Source organism: Zootoca vivipara, chromosome 4 (assembly GCF_963506605.1).
Source record: "Zootoca vivipara chromosome 4, rZooViv1.1, whole genome shotgun sequence".
NCBI lineage: Eukaryota > Metazoa > Chordata > Lepidosauria > Squamata > Lacertidae > Zootoca > Zootoca vivipara.
The window spans coordinates 50797675-50812611 of NC_083279.1; the positions used below are offsets into that span (position 1 = coordinate 50797675).

The 14937-nt window shown below is 41.2% G+C and overlaps 1 protein-coding gene across 3 annotated transcripts in view; it reads left to right on the forward strand.

Annotated features, from left to right (window-relative positions):
• Window positions 1-14937, forward strand: part of RUNX1 (RUNX family transcription factor 1) — a 182004-nt gene that overhangs the window by 133613 nt on the left and 33454 nt on the right. For 2 of the 3 annotated variants that reach the window (XM_060273583.1, XM_035114563.2), the window contains one exon: window positions 5443-5634. The exons of the other annotated variant lie outside the window; for it this stretch is intronic. In XM_060273583.1, the coding sequence (XP_060129566.1) occupies window positions 5443-5634 (192 nt within the window). The remainder of the gene's footprint in view (window positions 1-5442; window positions 5635-14937) is intronic. 3 annotated transcript variants of the gene reach the window in all.

Below are 14937 nucleotides of genomic sequence, written 5' to 3' on the forward strand. Positions count from 1 at the left end.
ATGTAGTATCTTAACATTATCTATGAACACTTTTAAATTTAAAACAAACATTTTGTATGCATTTTGGTACATTTTTAAAGCTGAAATCTAAAATATCTCTCAAAATTCATAGAAGTGCAGAAACCGTAAGATTCCTGTGTTCTGTTCCACATATTAGACTGAGAAGTGTAAATCAGGTCAGCTTGCTTAAAAATGGGTTTCATGCAAAATCTTCAAGTATCTCTGATGTCAATGCAGCACGAGGCACAATATGGCAAAAGGAATACAGTTTCTGCCCAGGAGACTTATACAGTCCCCATTTGTCTCAGTAGATAAAGGTGGAAAGAGAGATCCAGAAATACCAAATATATAGGGGGGGGCTAGTAAGGTAAGCCCCACCCTGCATAATCGATCACTTGATGCTGTGCACACGCACTATTTGCCTCTCGAATATTTTATTTGGGGAGGGGCAAAGAGACCTCAGACCCTAGGGGTTGACTCCTATGAGGCACGCTTTTTCTAATGCTCTGGTAAAAGGAATACATTTATTACAAAAAGAACCCCTCAAGTGATGCTAGCAAGCATGCTTCACACCAAAGGCGCTTGAAAAGGCACTCCAGAATCAGCAACCAATCAGAGCTGAGGGGAGAAATTCTCAATGCTTTTTGCCAGATTAATTTTTTTCCATGGTCCCCTTTGCAAACTCTGAAGCACAAGTTTAATGTACCGTGTTTCCCCTTTTTTAATACGTAGTCAGAAAGTAAGCCATGGCAGCATTTTTTAGCATTAGTAAAATATAAGACACACCCTGAAAATAAGACATACCTCCATGTCGTGTAGAGCGAGACCACCGAGCACCCCAGCCAGCCAGCGGGACCCAGCCAGCCAAAGGGGCCTGGAACCGGCTGCTGCTTGCTGCTGCAGCAGCAAGCGCTCGGAGCGCCCTGCAGCGCCTGGCCTCTTTTTTTTTTTGCCTGCCCGAGGCCTGCCGCCCCGCCGCCGGAACCGGCAGCGGCAGCGCGGAGCGCTCCAAAGCGCCAAACGCTTGAAGCGCCCTGCAGCGCCTGGCCCCCCTTTTTTTCCTTTGGCTGCCCGAGGCCCGGCGGCAGAGCGGAGCGCTCCGAAGCACCGAATGCTCGGAGCGCACTGCAGCACCTGACCTCTTTTTTTCCTTTGGTTGCCCGAGGCCCGGCTGCAGAGCGGAGCGCTCCGAAACGCCGTACGCTCGGAGTGCCCTGCAGCGCCTGGCCTCTTCTCTTTCTTCCCTTTTTTTTTGCTGCCCGAGGCCTGCCTCCCCGCCGGCGGCTGCAGAGCAGAGCGCTCTGAAGCGCCAATCGCCCTGCAGCACTGGGCGGAGCACAGTGGCCTGGCTTCTTCTTTTTTTGCCAGAACCAGCGGCTGCAGAGCCGAGCGCTCGGAGCGCCCAGCAGTGCCGCGCAGAGCGCCGAGCCAGCAGCCTGCCGCCTTGGTGCCTGGAACCGGCGGCTGCTGCAGCGCCGCATAGAGCGCCCAGCAGCGCCGCACAGAGCATCCAGCAGCACCCCCGAGCCAGTGGCCTGGCCCCTCTGAGGAGGCCTTAAGGTACAAGACATCCCCTGAAAATAAGACACCATGTGTTTTTTTTTTGAGTAAAAAAAGGTATAAGACGGTGTCTTAAAAAGGGGGAAACACGGTACTAGGAGCAAGGAAAGCAGCACCCTTCCCTTGAGACATCTGGCTCTCCTCATTTAAGTGTTTTCTTAACAGACTGCTTCTTCCACACTTACTTTGCTTTTGCATGTCCTCAAACAAACTTGTTTTTGGTGAGTGCTGGAAGATAGAACATGTAAATAAAGAAAAGTTTTTCCTAAACCCTTCACATTCTGGCTGGCATTAGTCTTCGCTTTAAAAGTTCTTTTAAAAAGAATTCCTGTGTGCCTGTTTTACATTACTTCTACCGTATTGGCCAGAATATAAGCCGCACCCGCAAATAAGCCTCATCTTTAAAATTCAAGGGGGGGGGAGAAAAGAATACAATACCCTAATATAAGCCGCTCCCTTAAAATTGTGTCTTATGCTTGTGCTGGTGGTCCTAGGAGCTGCGCGCTGCCATGGCGCCCACCATCTTGCCTCACCAGAAGTCCTGTAAAAGCCCATTTTTGTAAGGTCACAAATTTAAGCCGCACTTTAATTTTCCACGGTTGGAATTTGTGGGGAAAGTGCGGCTTATATTCAGGCCAGTATGGTACTTCAGTGGGCAGGCTTATCTCCAAACAAGAACTTATGAAGTGAGCCACTTTTTCAAAACCAGCAAGTTACACATTTCTGTGTCTTATCCACAACTTGGGTGTACACCTCCTAGACCCTTCACACATAATAATCAGTGTCAGTATAAGCTAAACAAGTTATAGCTTAGGGCCCCACTCTCTTGGGCCCCCCAAAAAAATTAAAGGAAAAAACCAATTGTATGTACATTTCCAAAATATAAGATAATAAAATAAAATAAAACCTATGGTCCATGGGGTCACGAAGAGTCGGACACGACTAAACAACAACACATATAGTTAGAGCTTAATAATTATTTCACTGTTAATATATTTCTTCTGCTGCTCTGGTTCTCCACTAGCGACTTTGTCAGGCTGGCCACATGACCTGGAAGCTGTATGCTGGCTCCCTCGGCCAATAATGTGAGATGAGCGCCGCAATCCCAGAGTCTGTCACGACTGGACCTAATGGTCAGGGGTCACTTTACCTTTACCTAACCTGCAGCCAATCTTTTGTTCATGTGCAAAAGACCCAAAAGAACAAGCATGAGTGATTATTGATCACAACATTCACACACAAGTGCTTTTCTGTAGCATGAAGTGGTTCTAATCTAACATGAAGAGAACTGGCAACAATCGATGCTGTAAAAAGACAACAATCACCTCTACTGACCATTTAATTCATTGCATGTACGGTATTATTCTAGTAGATTTCAGCAGATTTTTATTATTATTAAACATCTTGCCAGAAAAATAACAGTCCTCAAAGTCACGTTGAAAACCACACAGAATAACAACTGACGAAAATATGAAAGGAAGGCATCTCACAGACGTGTTAAATTGGATGCATAAATAGTTCTGTTCTGAACTTCTAATGACAAATGTATCTTATATGTATTGTTAGATCTGCCAGGCGTTACTCTGGAATCAAGATTCTGACCTCAAGGCGTTCAAGCCACGAGGCTGAAAATAATCACCACGTCGATGACATTTTACATATGTACACAGCTTGCACGACTCCAAGTGTTTGCATTCGAGCTGAGTGTCTTGAATCCAAGTTTGAATTTGCATTACTGACAAATTGAAAGAAAGGCTTTTGCATTTGAACTATAAAAAAGTAATAGATAAAAGTATTTTTCTTTTTATCTTTTTAACGAGCAGGAGGGAAGTGGAGTGGAGTGGGCTAATGGGTGTAAAAGATGCAATCCCTTCTCAAGTCCTATGCTCCCCTCCCCTTTCCATTCCTGTGATAATTTATAGCTCAGTGTGGAATCCGAGACACAGTGAGCTGCGCCAAAGGATCTGGCAGGAGGAAGAAGAGACGAGTTGCTCAGATTTGGAACATCAGCACAAGTTATAAAATTTAATTTTAGCTACTAGGCACTACTTTTAAGTGTGTGTTTTCCTCTTAGAATTCTCTTTAAAAAAATAAGTCCAGTGTCTTCATGGAAATGTTTTCAGGGCTGTATGGAATAGTGTGTTCTGTAGAGCAGGAGACATGTTTGACTTTTTAAGGCAGGGCTAGATATTCATTTGATGGCTTTCTTCGGGTGAAAATAATTGGCAGTTATGTGTTCATAAAAAGGTAAAGGGACCCCTGATTTTATTTAAAACCCCAAGGAACAAAAGAATGAGATGCAAGAGGCTTTTGGTGTGGATTTTGTTGCCCACAGCACACACATCAGTCTATGTCAGGGGTCAGCAACCTTTTTTCAGCTGTGGGCCAGTTCACCGTCCCTCAGACCATGTGGTGGGCCAGACTATTTTTTTTGGGGGGGGGGGAGATGAACGAATTCCTGTGCCCCACAAATAACCCAGAGATGCATTTTAAATAAAAGGACACATTCTACTCATGTCAAAAGCTGCTGATTCCCGGACCGTCCATGGGCCGGATTGAGAAGGCGAATGGGCCTCATCCGGCCCATGGGCCTTAGGTTGCCTACCCCTGGTCTATGTGATGTGTTTGGAGAGGTTCCTTTCTGTAAGAGTTTCCATCACAAAAACTGTAGGGGCTATCTCCTAAAGGAGAAGAAATTATTCAAAAGGAAGACTTACTCGTTGCAGTAAGTAAATAGAAGCAGTTTAGGGAAAGGAGTGGAGCAGAATTTATTTTAAGGGTTAGCAGCATCAGAGATGCAGCAGTTTTCACTCTTTTCAGACAAAATAAAAAGAGGAATTGGTTGAAAGAAATAGAGCAAGGGGGTAAGAATTCCATATTTGGATAGAAGATTTGCTAATGTCCTGCCTTTTGTGAGTCTCTTGATGTCAGCTGATATGTTCATCCCATCCCAAGTGTGACGGTGTGTGCGCATCATACCAGCACCAGCTCCTTTTCCTGAGTATTGCCAGGATATTGTCTGACTGCACTGGTACAGAGATGAATCACTCACCAACAAGGAAAGTGGAAATATTGTTCAACAAATGTGTGTGTGTGTGTTTACATTGCAATAAGTACATACCTCCAAGTTGGATTTCCCACAAACACATTTTCCCATGGGCATAGAGCAGCTTCTACCAAGAGGCAGCCCCTGGCCCCTCTGATGTTCCTCAGGATCCATGAAGGAAGTTAACAGAGGGCTGAACTGTACTATAATCTTTCTGAGCTTAGGAAGACTCATTAGTCTTCAGTCATTGCTCTGCAGATAGGAGGTCTCAGTTTCAGTCCTTTCCATCTCTGGTTTAAAAAAATATATCAGGGAGCACGTGATGAGTAAGACTGCATTGGCTCGTTAGATGAGTTATCTGACCAGGCATACGGCATCTTCCCATGTTCTCTGAGTCTGCATTCCTGGACAGTGTAATAATAATGTAGAACATGAGCAAACTGCAGTTGCATGTACATAAACAGCATTGTGGTGTGTGTTGAAGATCTCAGTTCCAATCCACGTAAATAGTCAGATCCTATTGAAATCAATGGGGTTTTAGTTGGGTTGAGCCCTTCATGTTTCTAGTAAATATTAGAGGGGTAGCTTATGTTGTGCCCTCCAGATGTTGTGGGACTACAACTCCCAGCATCCATGACCACTGGCCATATTGGCTGGGGCCGATAGGAGTTTGAATCCAACAATATCTGAAGGCCTCCACGTTGGCTAGACTACCCTGTAATATAGATGATCCTGTTGACTTTCTGACCGTAGTAATAGGGTGCATACACAGCAACAGATTCTGCTATGTGTCAGTCAGATATTTTTCTCATCTTCTTTCCCCTTCCCCGTAATAGGACACCGTCAGAAACTAGACGAGCAGACAAAGCCTGGGAGTTTGTCCTTTTCAGAGCGTCTGAGCGAATTGGAGCAGTTGCGTCGCACAGCCATAAGGGTCAGCCCACACCACCCAGCCCCCACTCCTAACCCAAGAGCTTCCTTGAACCACACCACTGCTTTTAACCCTCAGCCTCAGAGCCAGATTCAGGGTAAGTACCTGAACTTCCTCCCCTCACTCCACCCTGTGCATCGAGGAGAAGGTCATCCATTGGCCATTGGAATCATGGTTGGCTTGATCTGTTGTATAGGATGGCACTTTAGGACAGTTCTCCCCCCCTCCCAGTGGGTTTCATCTGGAACATCTAGCACTAGCGCTGAGGGCAGCAATTGCAAGCAGACAATGTGGATGAGGTTGAGTTTGATGTAAGGCTCAAAACAACCGTGGAAAAGTTTTGGTGAAGAACAGTGTAGAAGAAACCAGGCAGAGTCTTTCTCCCAAAACAAATGCTCATTCATTTCTCTGATTGCATACTCCTGTGGGATTCCTGCAGCCAATTAACAGCATTATAATCAACTCGACAATGACCTTACAAACAGGGCCAGCTCAAAATATTTTGGCACCTGAGGAGAACCACAAAATGGCATTTCCCTCCCCACGAGGGAAGAAGGGATGAGTGAAGATCTTGCCTCATGGGTCGGCCAATACTGGCTACAATATATGCATAGCAGTGAGGCACATGCTTTGCAGCTTAGAACGCGTGTCCATGTTTCATGCAATGAAAGTTTGATACTGCTTTTCCCTAGGAAAAGGAGCTATTAGAGCAGAGAAGGAGTGGAAACTACTTCCCAGTCCACTCCTTCTCCATTGCAAATTTCCTTCCTGGTGGCTTCTTCTCTCTGGGGAAAACAAGCAGCCACCAGGCTTTTATTAAAAGTTCATACACAGTATAAACTTACCAGAGTATGAACTTCCAACTCTAAATTCAATGATTCTATGATTCATTATGTGATATATATTTGTATCCTTTGGTCATAGGAGTTCAATTCTTCTACTTTTGAGTAAAGGGTATGAGTGATGTTGCCATGAATTTCAAGGCACTAACAGCAGTCATCAGTACCAGCTAAAAGGGATATTCAGATACCATTTCCACACATTACACTGAACTTGTTTCATGGGTGATCCCGCTTTCCTCCCCATGTAGGGATGGGGGGAAATTTGGGTTCTGAATCCACAGTTCCTGATGCAATATGCAAACCACAATGCAGCTGCCCTTTGACATTTGCACTTCTGTTTCTCCAACCAAAGAATAAGTATGAAAATGTATATATCAGTATAATGATTTCATCCCTTAACTATTCTGACCACTAATAAAATAATTAAATCGATATAGGGAGGCACTAATCTGTATGTCGTCAACTGTATTGCAGGAATAGCAGAACACCCAAAGACCGCCCTGTGATAAACCAGAAACTAATTTATTTAATCACAAAATTCTCCAGACTGACCTTCTGTTATTAAGCAACACTCAGTCCTTGTTGCATGTTTGCAAGTTATCTTTTAGCCTAGTTCAGACTCCTGCTTTTATAAGATGATGTTGGAGTAGTTGGTTATGTAAACAGACTCCAAGTGCTGTAGAACTATAGAAAAATGTTAGAAAAGGCAGTCAGGCACAGCATTAGGTGAAAGCCCTAAGTTACCGGTACTCAAAAAACTGAATCTACTGTTTATTCCAGTGTATTCGAGAGTAGTAAAATTTCAGCCATATATATTTTTAAACAGAAGATATTCTCTTATAATGGCAATGGCACCCACCTGAGAGGTGTTGGAACTCTCTCTCTCTATATATATATATATAGTTGCTCTTTTCACAAAGTGATCCAAAGTGACTTACAATAAAACCAATTGAGAACATTTAATAACAATAACTAGATACAAGGCAGGATTTACGCATCCTGCTCCAGTAAAAGAGGCTTCAATGCCACCCTTCAAGTTAATGGCCAAAAGAAAAGGGCAGAAAGAAAAGTCTTTGCCTAGTGACTAAAGATAGATAAAGCTACCACACAGCTATCACACATATACAGTTTAATTCTGTATATGTTTACTCAGATGTGAATCACATGGGACCCAGCAGAACTTCTTCCTAAGTATTGCCTTACAGCAGGCTTCCCCAGCCTGGTGCTTTCCAGATGTTTTGGACTACAGCTTTTACCAGTCCCAGACAGCATAGCCCAATGGTCAGGGACGATGGGATTGCAGTTCAAGACATCTACGAGATACCATGCTGGGGAACAGTACCTTAAACTGTAACACTTAAGCCATTTGTTACAGAGCAAACACAAGCTGTTTCTAATAGGACCTCTTCAGCCCTTAGCATATTTAATAAGTCTTGCCGATGGCAATGAAATTTACTTCTGTGTACCTTGATTGGGATCAGGGCATGCTTTAAAGATAGCAAAGTACATTTTTAGCTTATATTTTGCGGGGAGCTCTCTCTGAAGCTTGGCTCCAGCTATAATTCCAGACCACATAGTGTAAACAAATTAAAACAATCCTGTCTTGGGTTTGGGGGGGGTTGGTTTGGTTTGGTTTTGTTTTTGGTTTTTTTGTTTTGTTTTTGCCTTTTAAAAATCTTGCTTTGCAACTATCTGTCAGTAGCTGGAATTAAGTGCTTGAAGGACTTGATTAAATACCCTCTAATGTATATTTTACAAAGGTATATTTTACATGCATAATTAAGCATGTCTGAAATTAGGATGAATGACATATGACCCTTTCTTAGAAAGCTAATATTTATTTTCCAGTTTAGTAATAAGTACTTTGAACAGTTTTTGAACAGAACAATTCACTTGTTTTAAATCAAGTGCGTTCTTGCATTTTAACTGGGTTCAGTGGTGTGTTCTATTTATTATCATTATTAGTACCCTTTGTAGTTTATTATCATTATTAGTACCCATTACTCATAGTAATGTATTCAGAACTAAAACAACAAGATGTTTTAAAAATAAAAGAAGTAAAATTCATCCCTGCAGACTCACTGTCTACTGAACACGATGCAAAATTGTTTGTATTTCCACAGGTGTAAATCCATTTTTAAAAATATATTGTCATTTTAATTCTTAGTAATGCTCTCAGTATTTTGTGTTCATTTCGCTGGGTTCAGATTTAACATGAAACCATGTTATGTGAACAGTAGACGTTGTTTTTGTTTCCCATATTCTCAGCACTGAATTCAGATGGATTCACAGTGACTCAGATGTAAACTCTGGTTTGCAAACAAGCTTCATATTTTGGTTTCAGACACTGGTTTGCTGAACTTAAACCATGTTTTGTAGGTAGGCTTTGGTTCAGACATTATTAAAGGAAACATGGTTCAACATACCATGGTTTTGTATTTTGTTTGGACTCTATGTCGGAATTTAGGATTTGCTTGTCATAAGGCACATTTCTTTCCCATTTTTGTTGTGGACAAAACATTTGAAAGCCTGTAATTAAGAGACTTAAAAGCCATAAGACAAATACAGTAAACTCAAATTAGAGTGTACAGTACTTAAAGCAAATATAATATAGGCAGGATCCCCTGTACTGGAGAACAGCAATTACTGAGCCTACCGTATTGCAGCAGTAGTAAATATGACAGAGACTTACTGAACTAAAATGCTTAGATTAGACTGTACCAACAATAATGCTAGTGTAATGCCAAAATATATGACATTATAGTAGTTTTCTGTTGTGATGTGCAAGTTGTTCTTTGTTTTTATAAATTTGTAATTTATGTATACTATTTAATAGAATTTTAAATACAAAGGAGTTAAAAGAATTACTAGGGCTAGTTTCTAAATATCACAAGTAAAGGTCATAAAGCTATTATTTAAACTTTTTAAATAAAAAAGCAACTTCAAAAGAGACACCTGAGAGATATTTGTGTATGTTTAAAAGGGCTGAAATATTTTCATACCACTAAGCTACTGTTTACTTGCAGAGGTCTCCACCTGTGAAAGGGAGAAATGAATTAACTTCCTATTTTTTTATCAGGTTTCATATTTCAAACAAAAAGCAGTTTGTATGATGAAAGCAAGTCCAGGCAGGCTAGTGCCCATAAATTGCTTTAATAGACTCATTGATTTCTTTCATATATATAAGAAGGAAAATACACCTGTCCATTTTAGGAGTTCAAAACCTATGCCTTCACAGGAGTGAAGGGGAGTAGCTATGCTTTCAAGTTGAAAAAGAAAACTATTCAGTGTATAAGTACTGATGCAATTCTTCAAGCAGATATTTATATAGAGGAAAATAATTGTCATAGATGGAAGCTTTTATGGAGGTGGTACTGGCACAGAAGTTGAATGAAGCCAATCAACCCAAAGGTAATCCCTACAATCTCATGAAGTACTCGTTCTATTCTTTGTGAGAGAGTCAGCAAGCCCTAACTGAAGGACAATAGCATAAAATTCAGCCTGAATGGAATGGGAACGAGGTATAGCTTCACCATGGGAAGGAGGGTCTATACACAGGCAGAAGAACTGTCTGACAGTAAGAGCTATTCAACAGTGGAACAAAGTGGAGAGTTGTGGACTCTCCATCCTTGGAGGTTTTTTAGCCATCTGTCTTGGGTGCTTTAGCTGAGATTCCTGCATTGCAGGGGGTTGGACCAGATGGCCCTTCGGATCTCTTCCAACTCTGCAATTCTATGACACATTAGCAACTGAAGTGTTATATAGGGTTAACCTGCAGCCGGTTTGTTCTTTTTCTCAATTTGGGTTGAAGTTGGTTTGGGGTGGGAGGAATGCATCGAAGTGCAGCATTTCATAAGAAACGATAGCTTAGATCTGAACTGTGGCTATTGTTGTGTGTGCACTGCTTCCTAAACCAGTGGTGGGAATGCACTGGATGCAGAGCACATTGGATGCAGGATGCACAGTCTCGGTTCAATAAAGCTAATGTGCTATCCAGTAGCAGCCAAGTTTGGAAAGGATTTGTATGTGGTGCCGCCATCCAGTTGCAATCTTATTGTTATATGTGTGTGGCTTCACTGATAGGGCTCAAAAGGTCTTCTCTTATAAGGTTCCTCTAGGCAAGCCCTCTATCTAGTTTTCTCCTATGCTTCCTCTTCCAATTTTGTTTGGCGCTTTGCTGCATTACTTCTGGCCATGGGTAACTATTTCTAGGATGAGAGTGCCAACCCCTGATCCTGCACCATGATTAATGTCCTGGAAGAGCTGGTAATGCTTGAGCAGTGGTCATAGCGGTCATGGTGTTGCATTGCCATGTGCTCCATCTTCTTAAGTATTTATCTGACAGCATAAGAGCTCATAAGATTAATCAAAACATTTCTTGTTTATACCACCCTCTTGAACTGGAAGAAACAATATATTTCTGGAAAGAGGGCACTAGAACAAATTTGATATGTTTACGATGGGTTATTGCAATGTAATCTTTTGTTTTATTGTTCAAGCAAATGGGAATTTGTAAAAGATATAAAGCGCATAATGGCAAGATGCTCTTGGGTGTATGAGGAATCAAGATGGCAATCATTATACCTCCTTGCTAACTACCCTCTGCTTTCTATGCTGCTATCTTTCCTAGAAAGTAGTCTAGGTTATTGTAACAAAACGTGCTTGGGATGATGGTTATTTGTTACATTTTTATCCCACCTTTCCTCCAAGGAGCTCAAGGTGGCATGCACAGTTCCTGCCCTCCCCATTTTATCTTCACAACAATCCTGTGAGGTAAGGTAGCTTGGGAATGAGTACCGTAACTGGCCTGAGGTCATTCATTGAGCCTCATGACTGAGTAGGGATTTGAAACCTGGTCTCCCAGGTCTAACCATTGCAGCGCACCAGCTTCCAGTCTGTGGAGAGTTCGGTGTGTTATCTATTTGATTTCATGAAGTTTTAAATATCTTGAGTGTGTGAACATTGCATTTCTTTTTGCTCTTGTTTGACTGACGTGGGAGTCTTCCAAACAGCCTGTTTACTGAGCATTCATCCTAATTTGCTCACACAAAACCTACACTGAGGATAGACAGCATCCAGTATTTATTGAGCACTTGTGCAGAGGTTATATGACAATAAGTATTCATCCTGATTTGCTTACACAGTTCTTATATGTCTTCCCATTAATCATTTGTTCATCCCATACTTTTCAGTGCATTTCCCTATTGGTTTCCTAACTTCAAAAAGCACAGGGTTGACAGAGTGCTTTAATCTACTTTAATTGTACAAACCTAAATTTCCAGTATGCAATTGAATCTCTCCACAAAATACTGGCAGGCTGGAGATGACCTTGTAAAATGGAAGCCAGGACCCAAATCATTTACCTGAAGTATGTGTCAATTGTTTTATTTCTCCACGACCCATTTAGAATCTCTATGCCACATCTTAAACTCTTCTTGAGATTTCCTGTCAGTTTCAAATTGGTTTGCTGTACACCATGAAGATTGCTGTTCAGGAAACGTAAGTCCAGAATTCCCCTGTTCTTGCAGCATTAGTTATGCAATTATTTGGATCCTGGCTGCATTATGTAAAAGATTTTATGTCCTGCTAAAAAATTGAGAAATGAGTTTTCCCCATTCCCTAAAGACATCAACCATACTTAAGTTAAAAGAAATGTCTCTGGATATTTTTACATCTAAACTAAGCCTTTTCAAAGACTTGTGACCAATTATATTGACCAAAACATGCCTACAAGGACACCAAAACTGCATTTTGTAACACAAGAAGGCAGATTATTTGATCATTTCTTTGGAAAAGGCAGGAATGTTTAAACTTTGCAGTAATATTTTTCTCATTGCTTCCCGGGTGAAAAAAGCTTTGTTTAAAGAGATATCTTCAAGGTCTCTTATGCTATCTTAATCATTTCTTGAAAACATCCATCTTTATCATAGTTCCCATGAGCTGAAGAAACACACTGGTGTGGTTGACCACAAGGAATTGTAGATAGCATTGTTTCCATAGCTTGATCTATTTTGCTAGGATTTTTAGTATTTTTGTGGGTTTTAATGAAGTGCTCAAAAACAGCATGTGTTCAGGTTATAACCCTGAAAAATTCAGACACAATTATCATAATATTCAGTATAAAGTTAAATGTTTAGGGCACTGAAATTTGTCTTTTCAGTGTAGACTCTTTTGTAAAAACACGCTGTTTCAAAAATCTATCGTGCTTACTTTCTGTTCCAGATGAATAGTTATGTTACAGTATTCCAGAGGAACCTATACAACTGTTCTTAGACCTACTGCTCCTTTCAGCTCTAGCCAGCATGGCCAGTGGTCAGAAATTATGGGAGCTGTAGCCAAACAACATCTGGATGACTACAGATTTCCCACTTTTTCTCTTCTCCTTGGAATAACCACACCATTTTTTATTTTTGCATTTTAAAGATGAGACTCTGTTCTCCTGTCTGCTTTACAGGTGATGGAAGCACCTTTTAGAGGAGTAGGAGGTTGAACCTGGGAAACCTCTTTTCCCCCTTTCCTGCCTCATTCCACTGAACCAAATGATTGTTGCTGTTAGTGACTCGGCAAAACAACAGGTTGTTGCATTGTTGTTTTATTTTTGCCAGAATACATTCTTCCTGGATCAGGGTACTTATGTGAAATGCTGATCTAGTAGAAACCAGTCACTTCCATGTTAGGGTCAGAATGTTGAAGGTATTAATTATACGCCACTTTTGAGCAATATAATACACAAAGAAGCTATTCCTTCCTGTGCATTAGAAACACTTCACAGAATTTTTACAATAAATTAACAGTTGCCTCTTTCAGTTTATTCCTACTAGGACAGTAAATAACTTCTTTCAGTCTGTGTTTAAAAGGTAGTAAACATTACTAGATCAGTGCATGCTTCTTCACTGCAGATTCTTAACAGAACATCTTTGCTATATGGACACAGAAGTAATGCAGTGGTAGCTTGGGCTACAGATGCTTCAGTTTACAGACGCTTCAGGTTACAGATTCCGCTAACCCAGAAATAGTACCTCGGGTTAAGAACTTTGCTTCAGGATGAGAACAGAAATTGCGCAGCGGGAGGCCCCATTAGCTAAAGTTGTGCCTCAGGTTAAGAACAGTTTCAGGTTAAGAGCAGACCTCCAGAATGAATTAATTTCTTAACCCGAGGTACCACTGTAGTTAGAAAATGTTTTGCCATGCTTTTTCTTCTTTGAGCCATTCTGGTGTATTCATGTGTGCTCATCTGACAGATCTTTGGCAAGGTACAATAACAGTGTTTCCTGCCTAGACTATTACACTTAATCAGCTGCAGAAAACTAAATTAATTGTTTGGCAATAAGGTGAGAAGAGAATTCTCCAACACAAGGGATTATCTTTTCACAGGTCAGATAGATAATATCCTGTTTTGAGAGTCTAGCAAATTATCATAGGATTGTTTGCCTACTAATTAGTTGATTTGCAGAATGCTGATGACAGAAAAGCCAATTGCTGCAGGAAACTAATAAGTTGTAATCTGCACTAGAGCCTGCAATAAACCCAGATGCCAACTTTGCTGCCACATACACCCAGACAACACCATTACTGGCCCCAACAACATCCAACATACCATCTCAGGACTATTTAATTGCTCATCCTCTAACATTGTGTATGCCATCAAATGCCAACAGTGCCCTTCAGCTCTCTATATTGGACAAACAGGCCAAACCCTACGCCAAAGGATAAATGGACATAAATCTGACATCAGGAACCAGAAGACAGAAAAACCAGTAGGAGAACACTTCAATCTCCCAGGACATTCTATACAAGATCTCAAAGTAGCTGTCTTACTACAAAAGAATTTCAGAAATAGACTGGAAAGAGAAGTTGCTGAATTGCAACTTATCACCAAGCTCAAAACCATGGAGGGACCTGGTTTGAACAGAGATATCGGGTTCTTATCTCATTATACATGATAAGCGATCTTCAGCCATCTCAACCCTTGCTTTTTCATGCAAAACCATTTGCAGTCGTTTGCGGTCATCAACAGCTATCAGTCAGTCAATCACCCATTTCCACCACCCTTCTGGGTGATCCCCCCTCCCCATCCCCACCCCTCCCCACCCCTTCTCTACATAAGTGCCTGGAAACTTCCATTTCACTGTATCTGAAGAAGTGTGCATGCACACGAAAGCTCATACCAAAATAAAAACTTAGTTGGTCTTTAAGGTGCTACTGAAGGAATTTTTTTATTTTACTTGTAATCTGCAGTTAGGAAGAGAACCTGCATCCAAAGCAGTTTGCATCACAAAGCCATTGTCCTACAGATAAATGAGCAGTGAGAAAATCTCAGAGAGTCTCATTTGAACATTGGTTTACGCCTCCTACATTCTACCTTAAAGACTCAACAGATGCAGATACTGGATGGTTTGAACACCAACCATTTTTTTTCTCAAAATAAAGAAAAATAAAAATAAAATTGTCCAGTAGCACCTTAGAGACCAGCTAAGTTTGTTCTGGGTATAAACTTTCGTGTGCATGCACACTTCTTCAGATACACTGAAACAGAAGTCACCAGACCCTAGACCCGG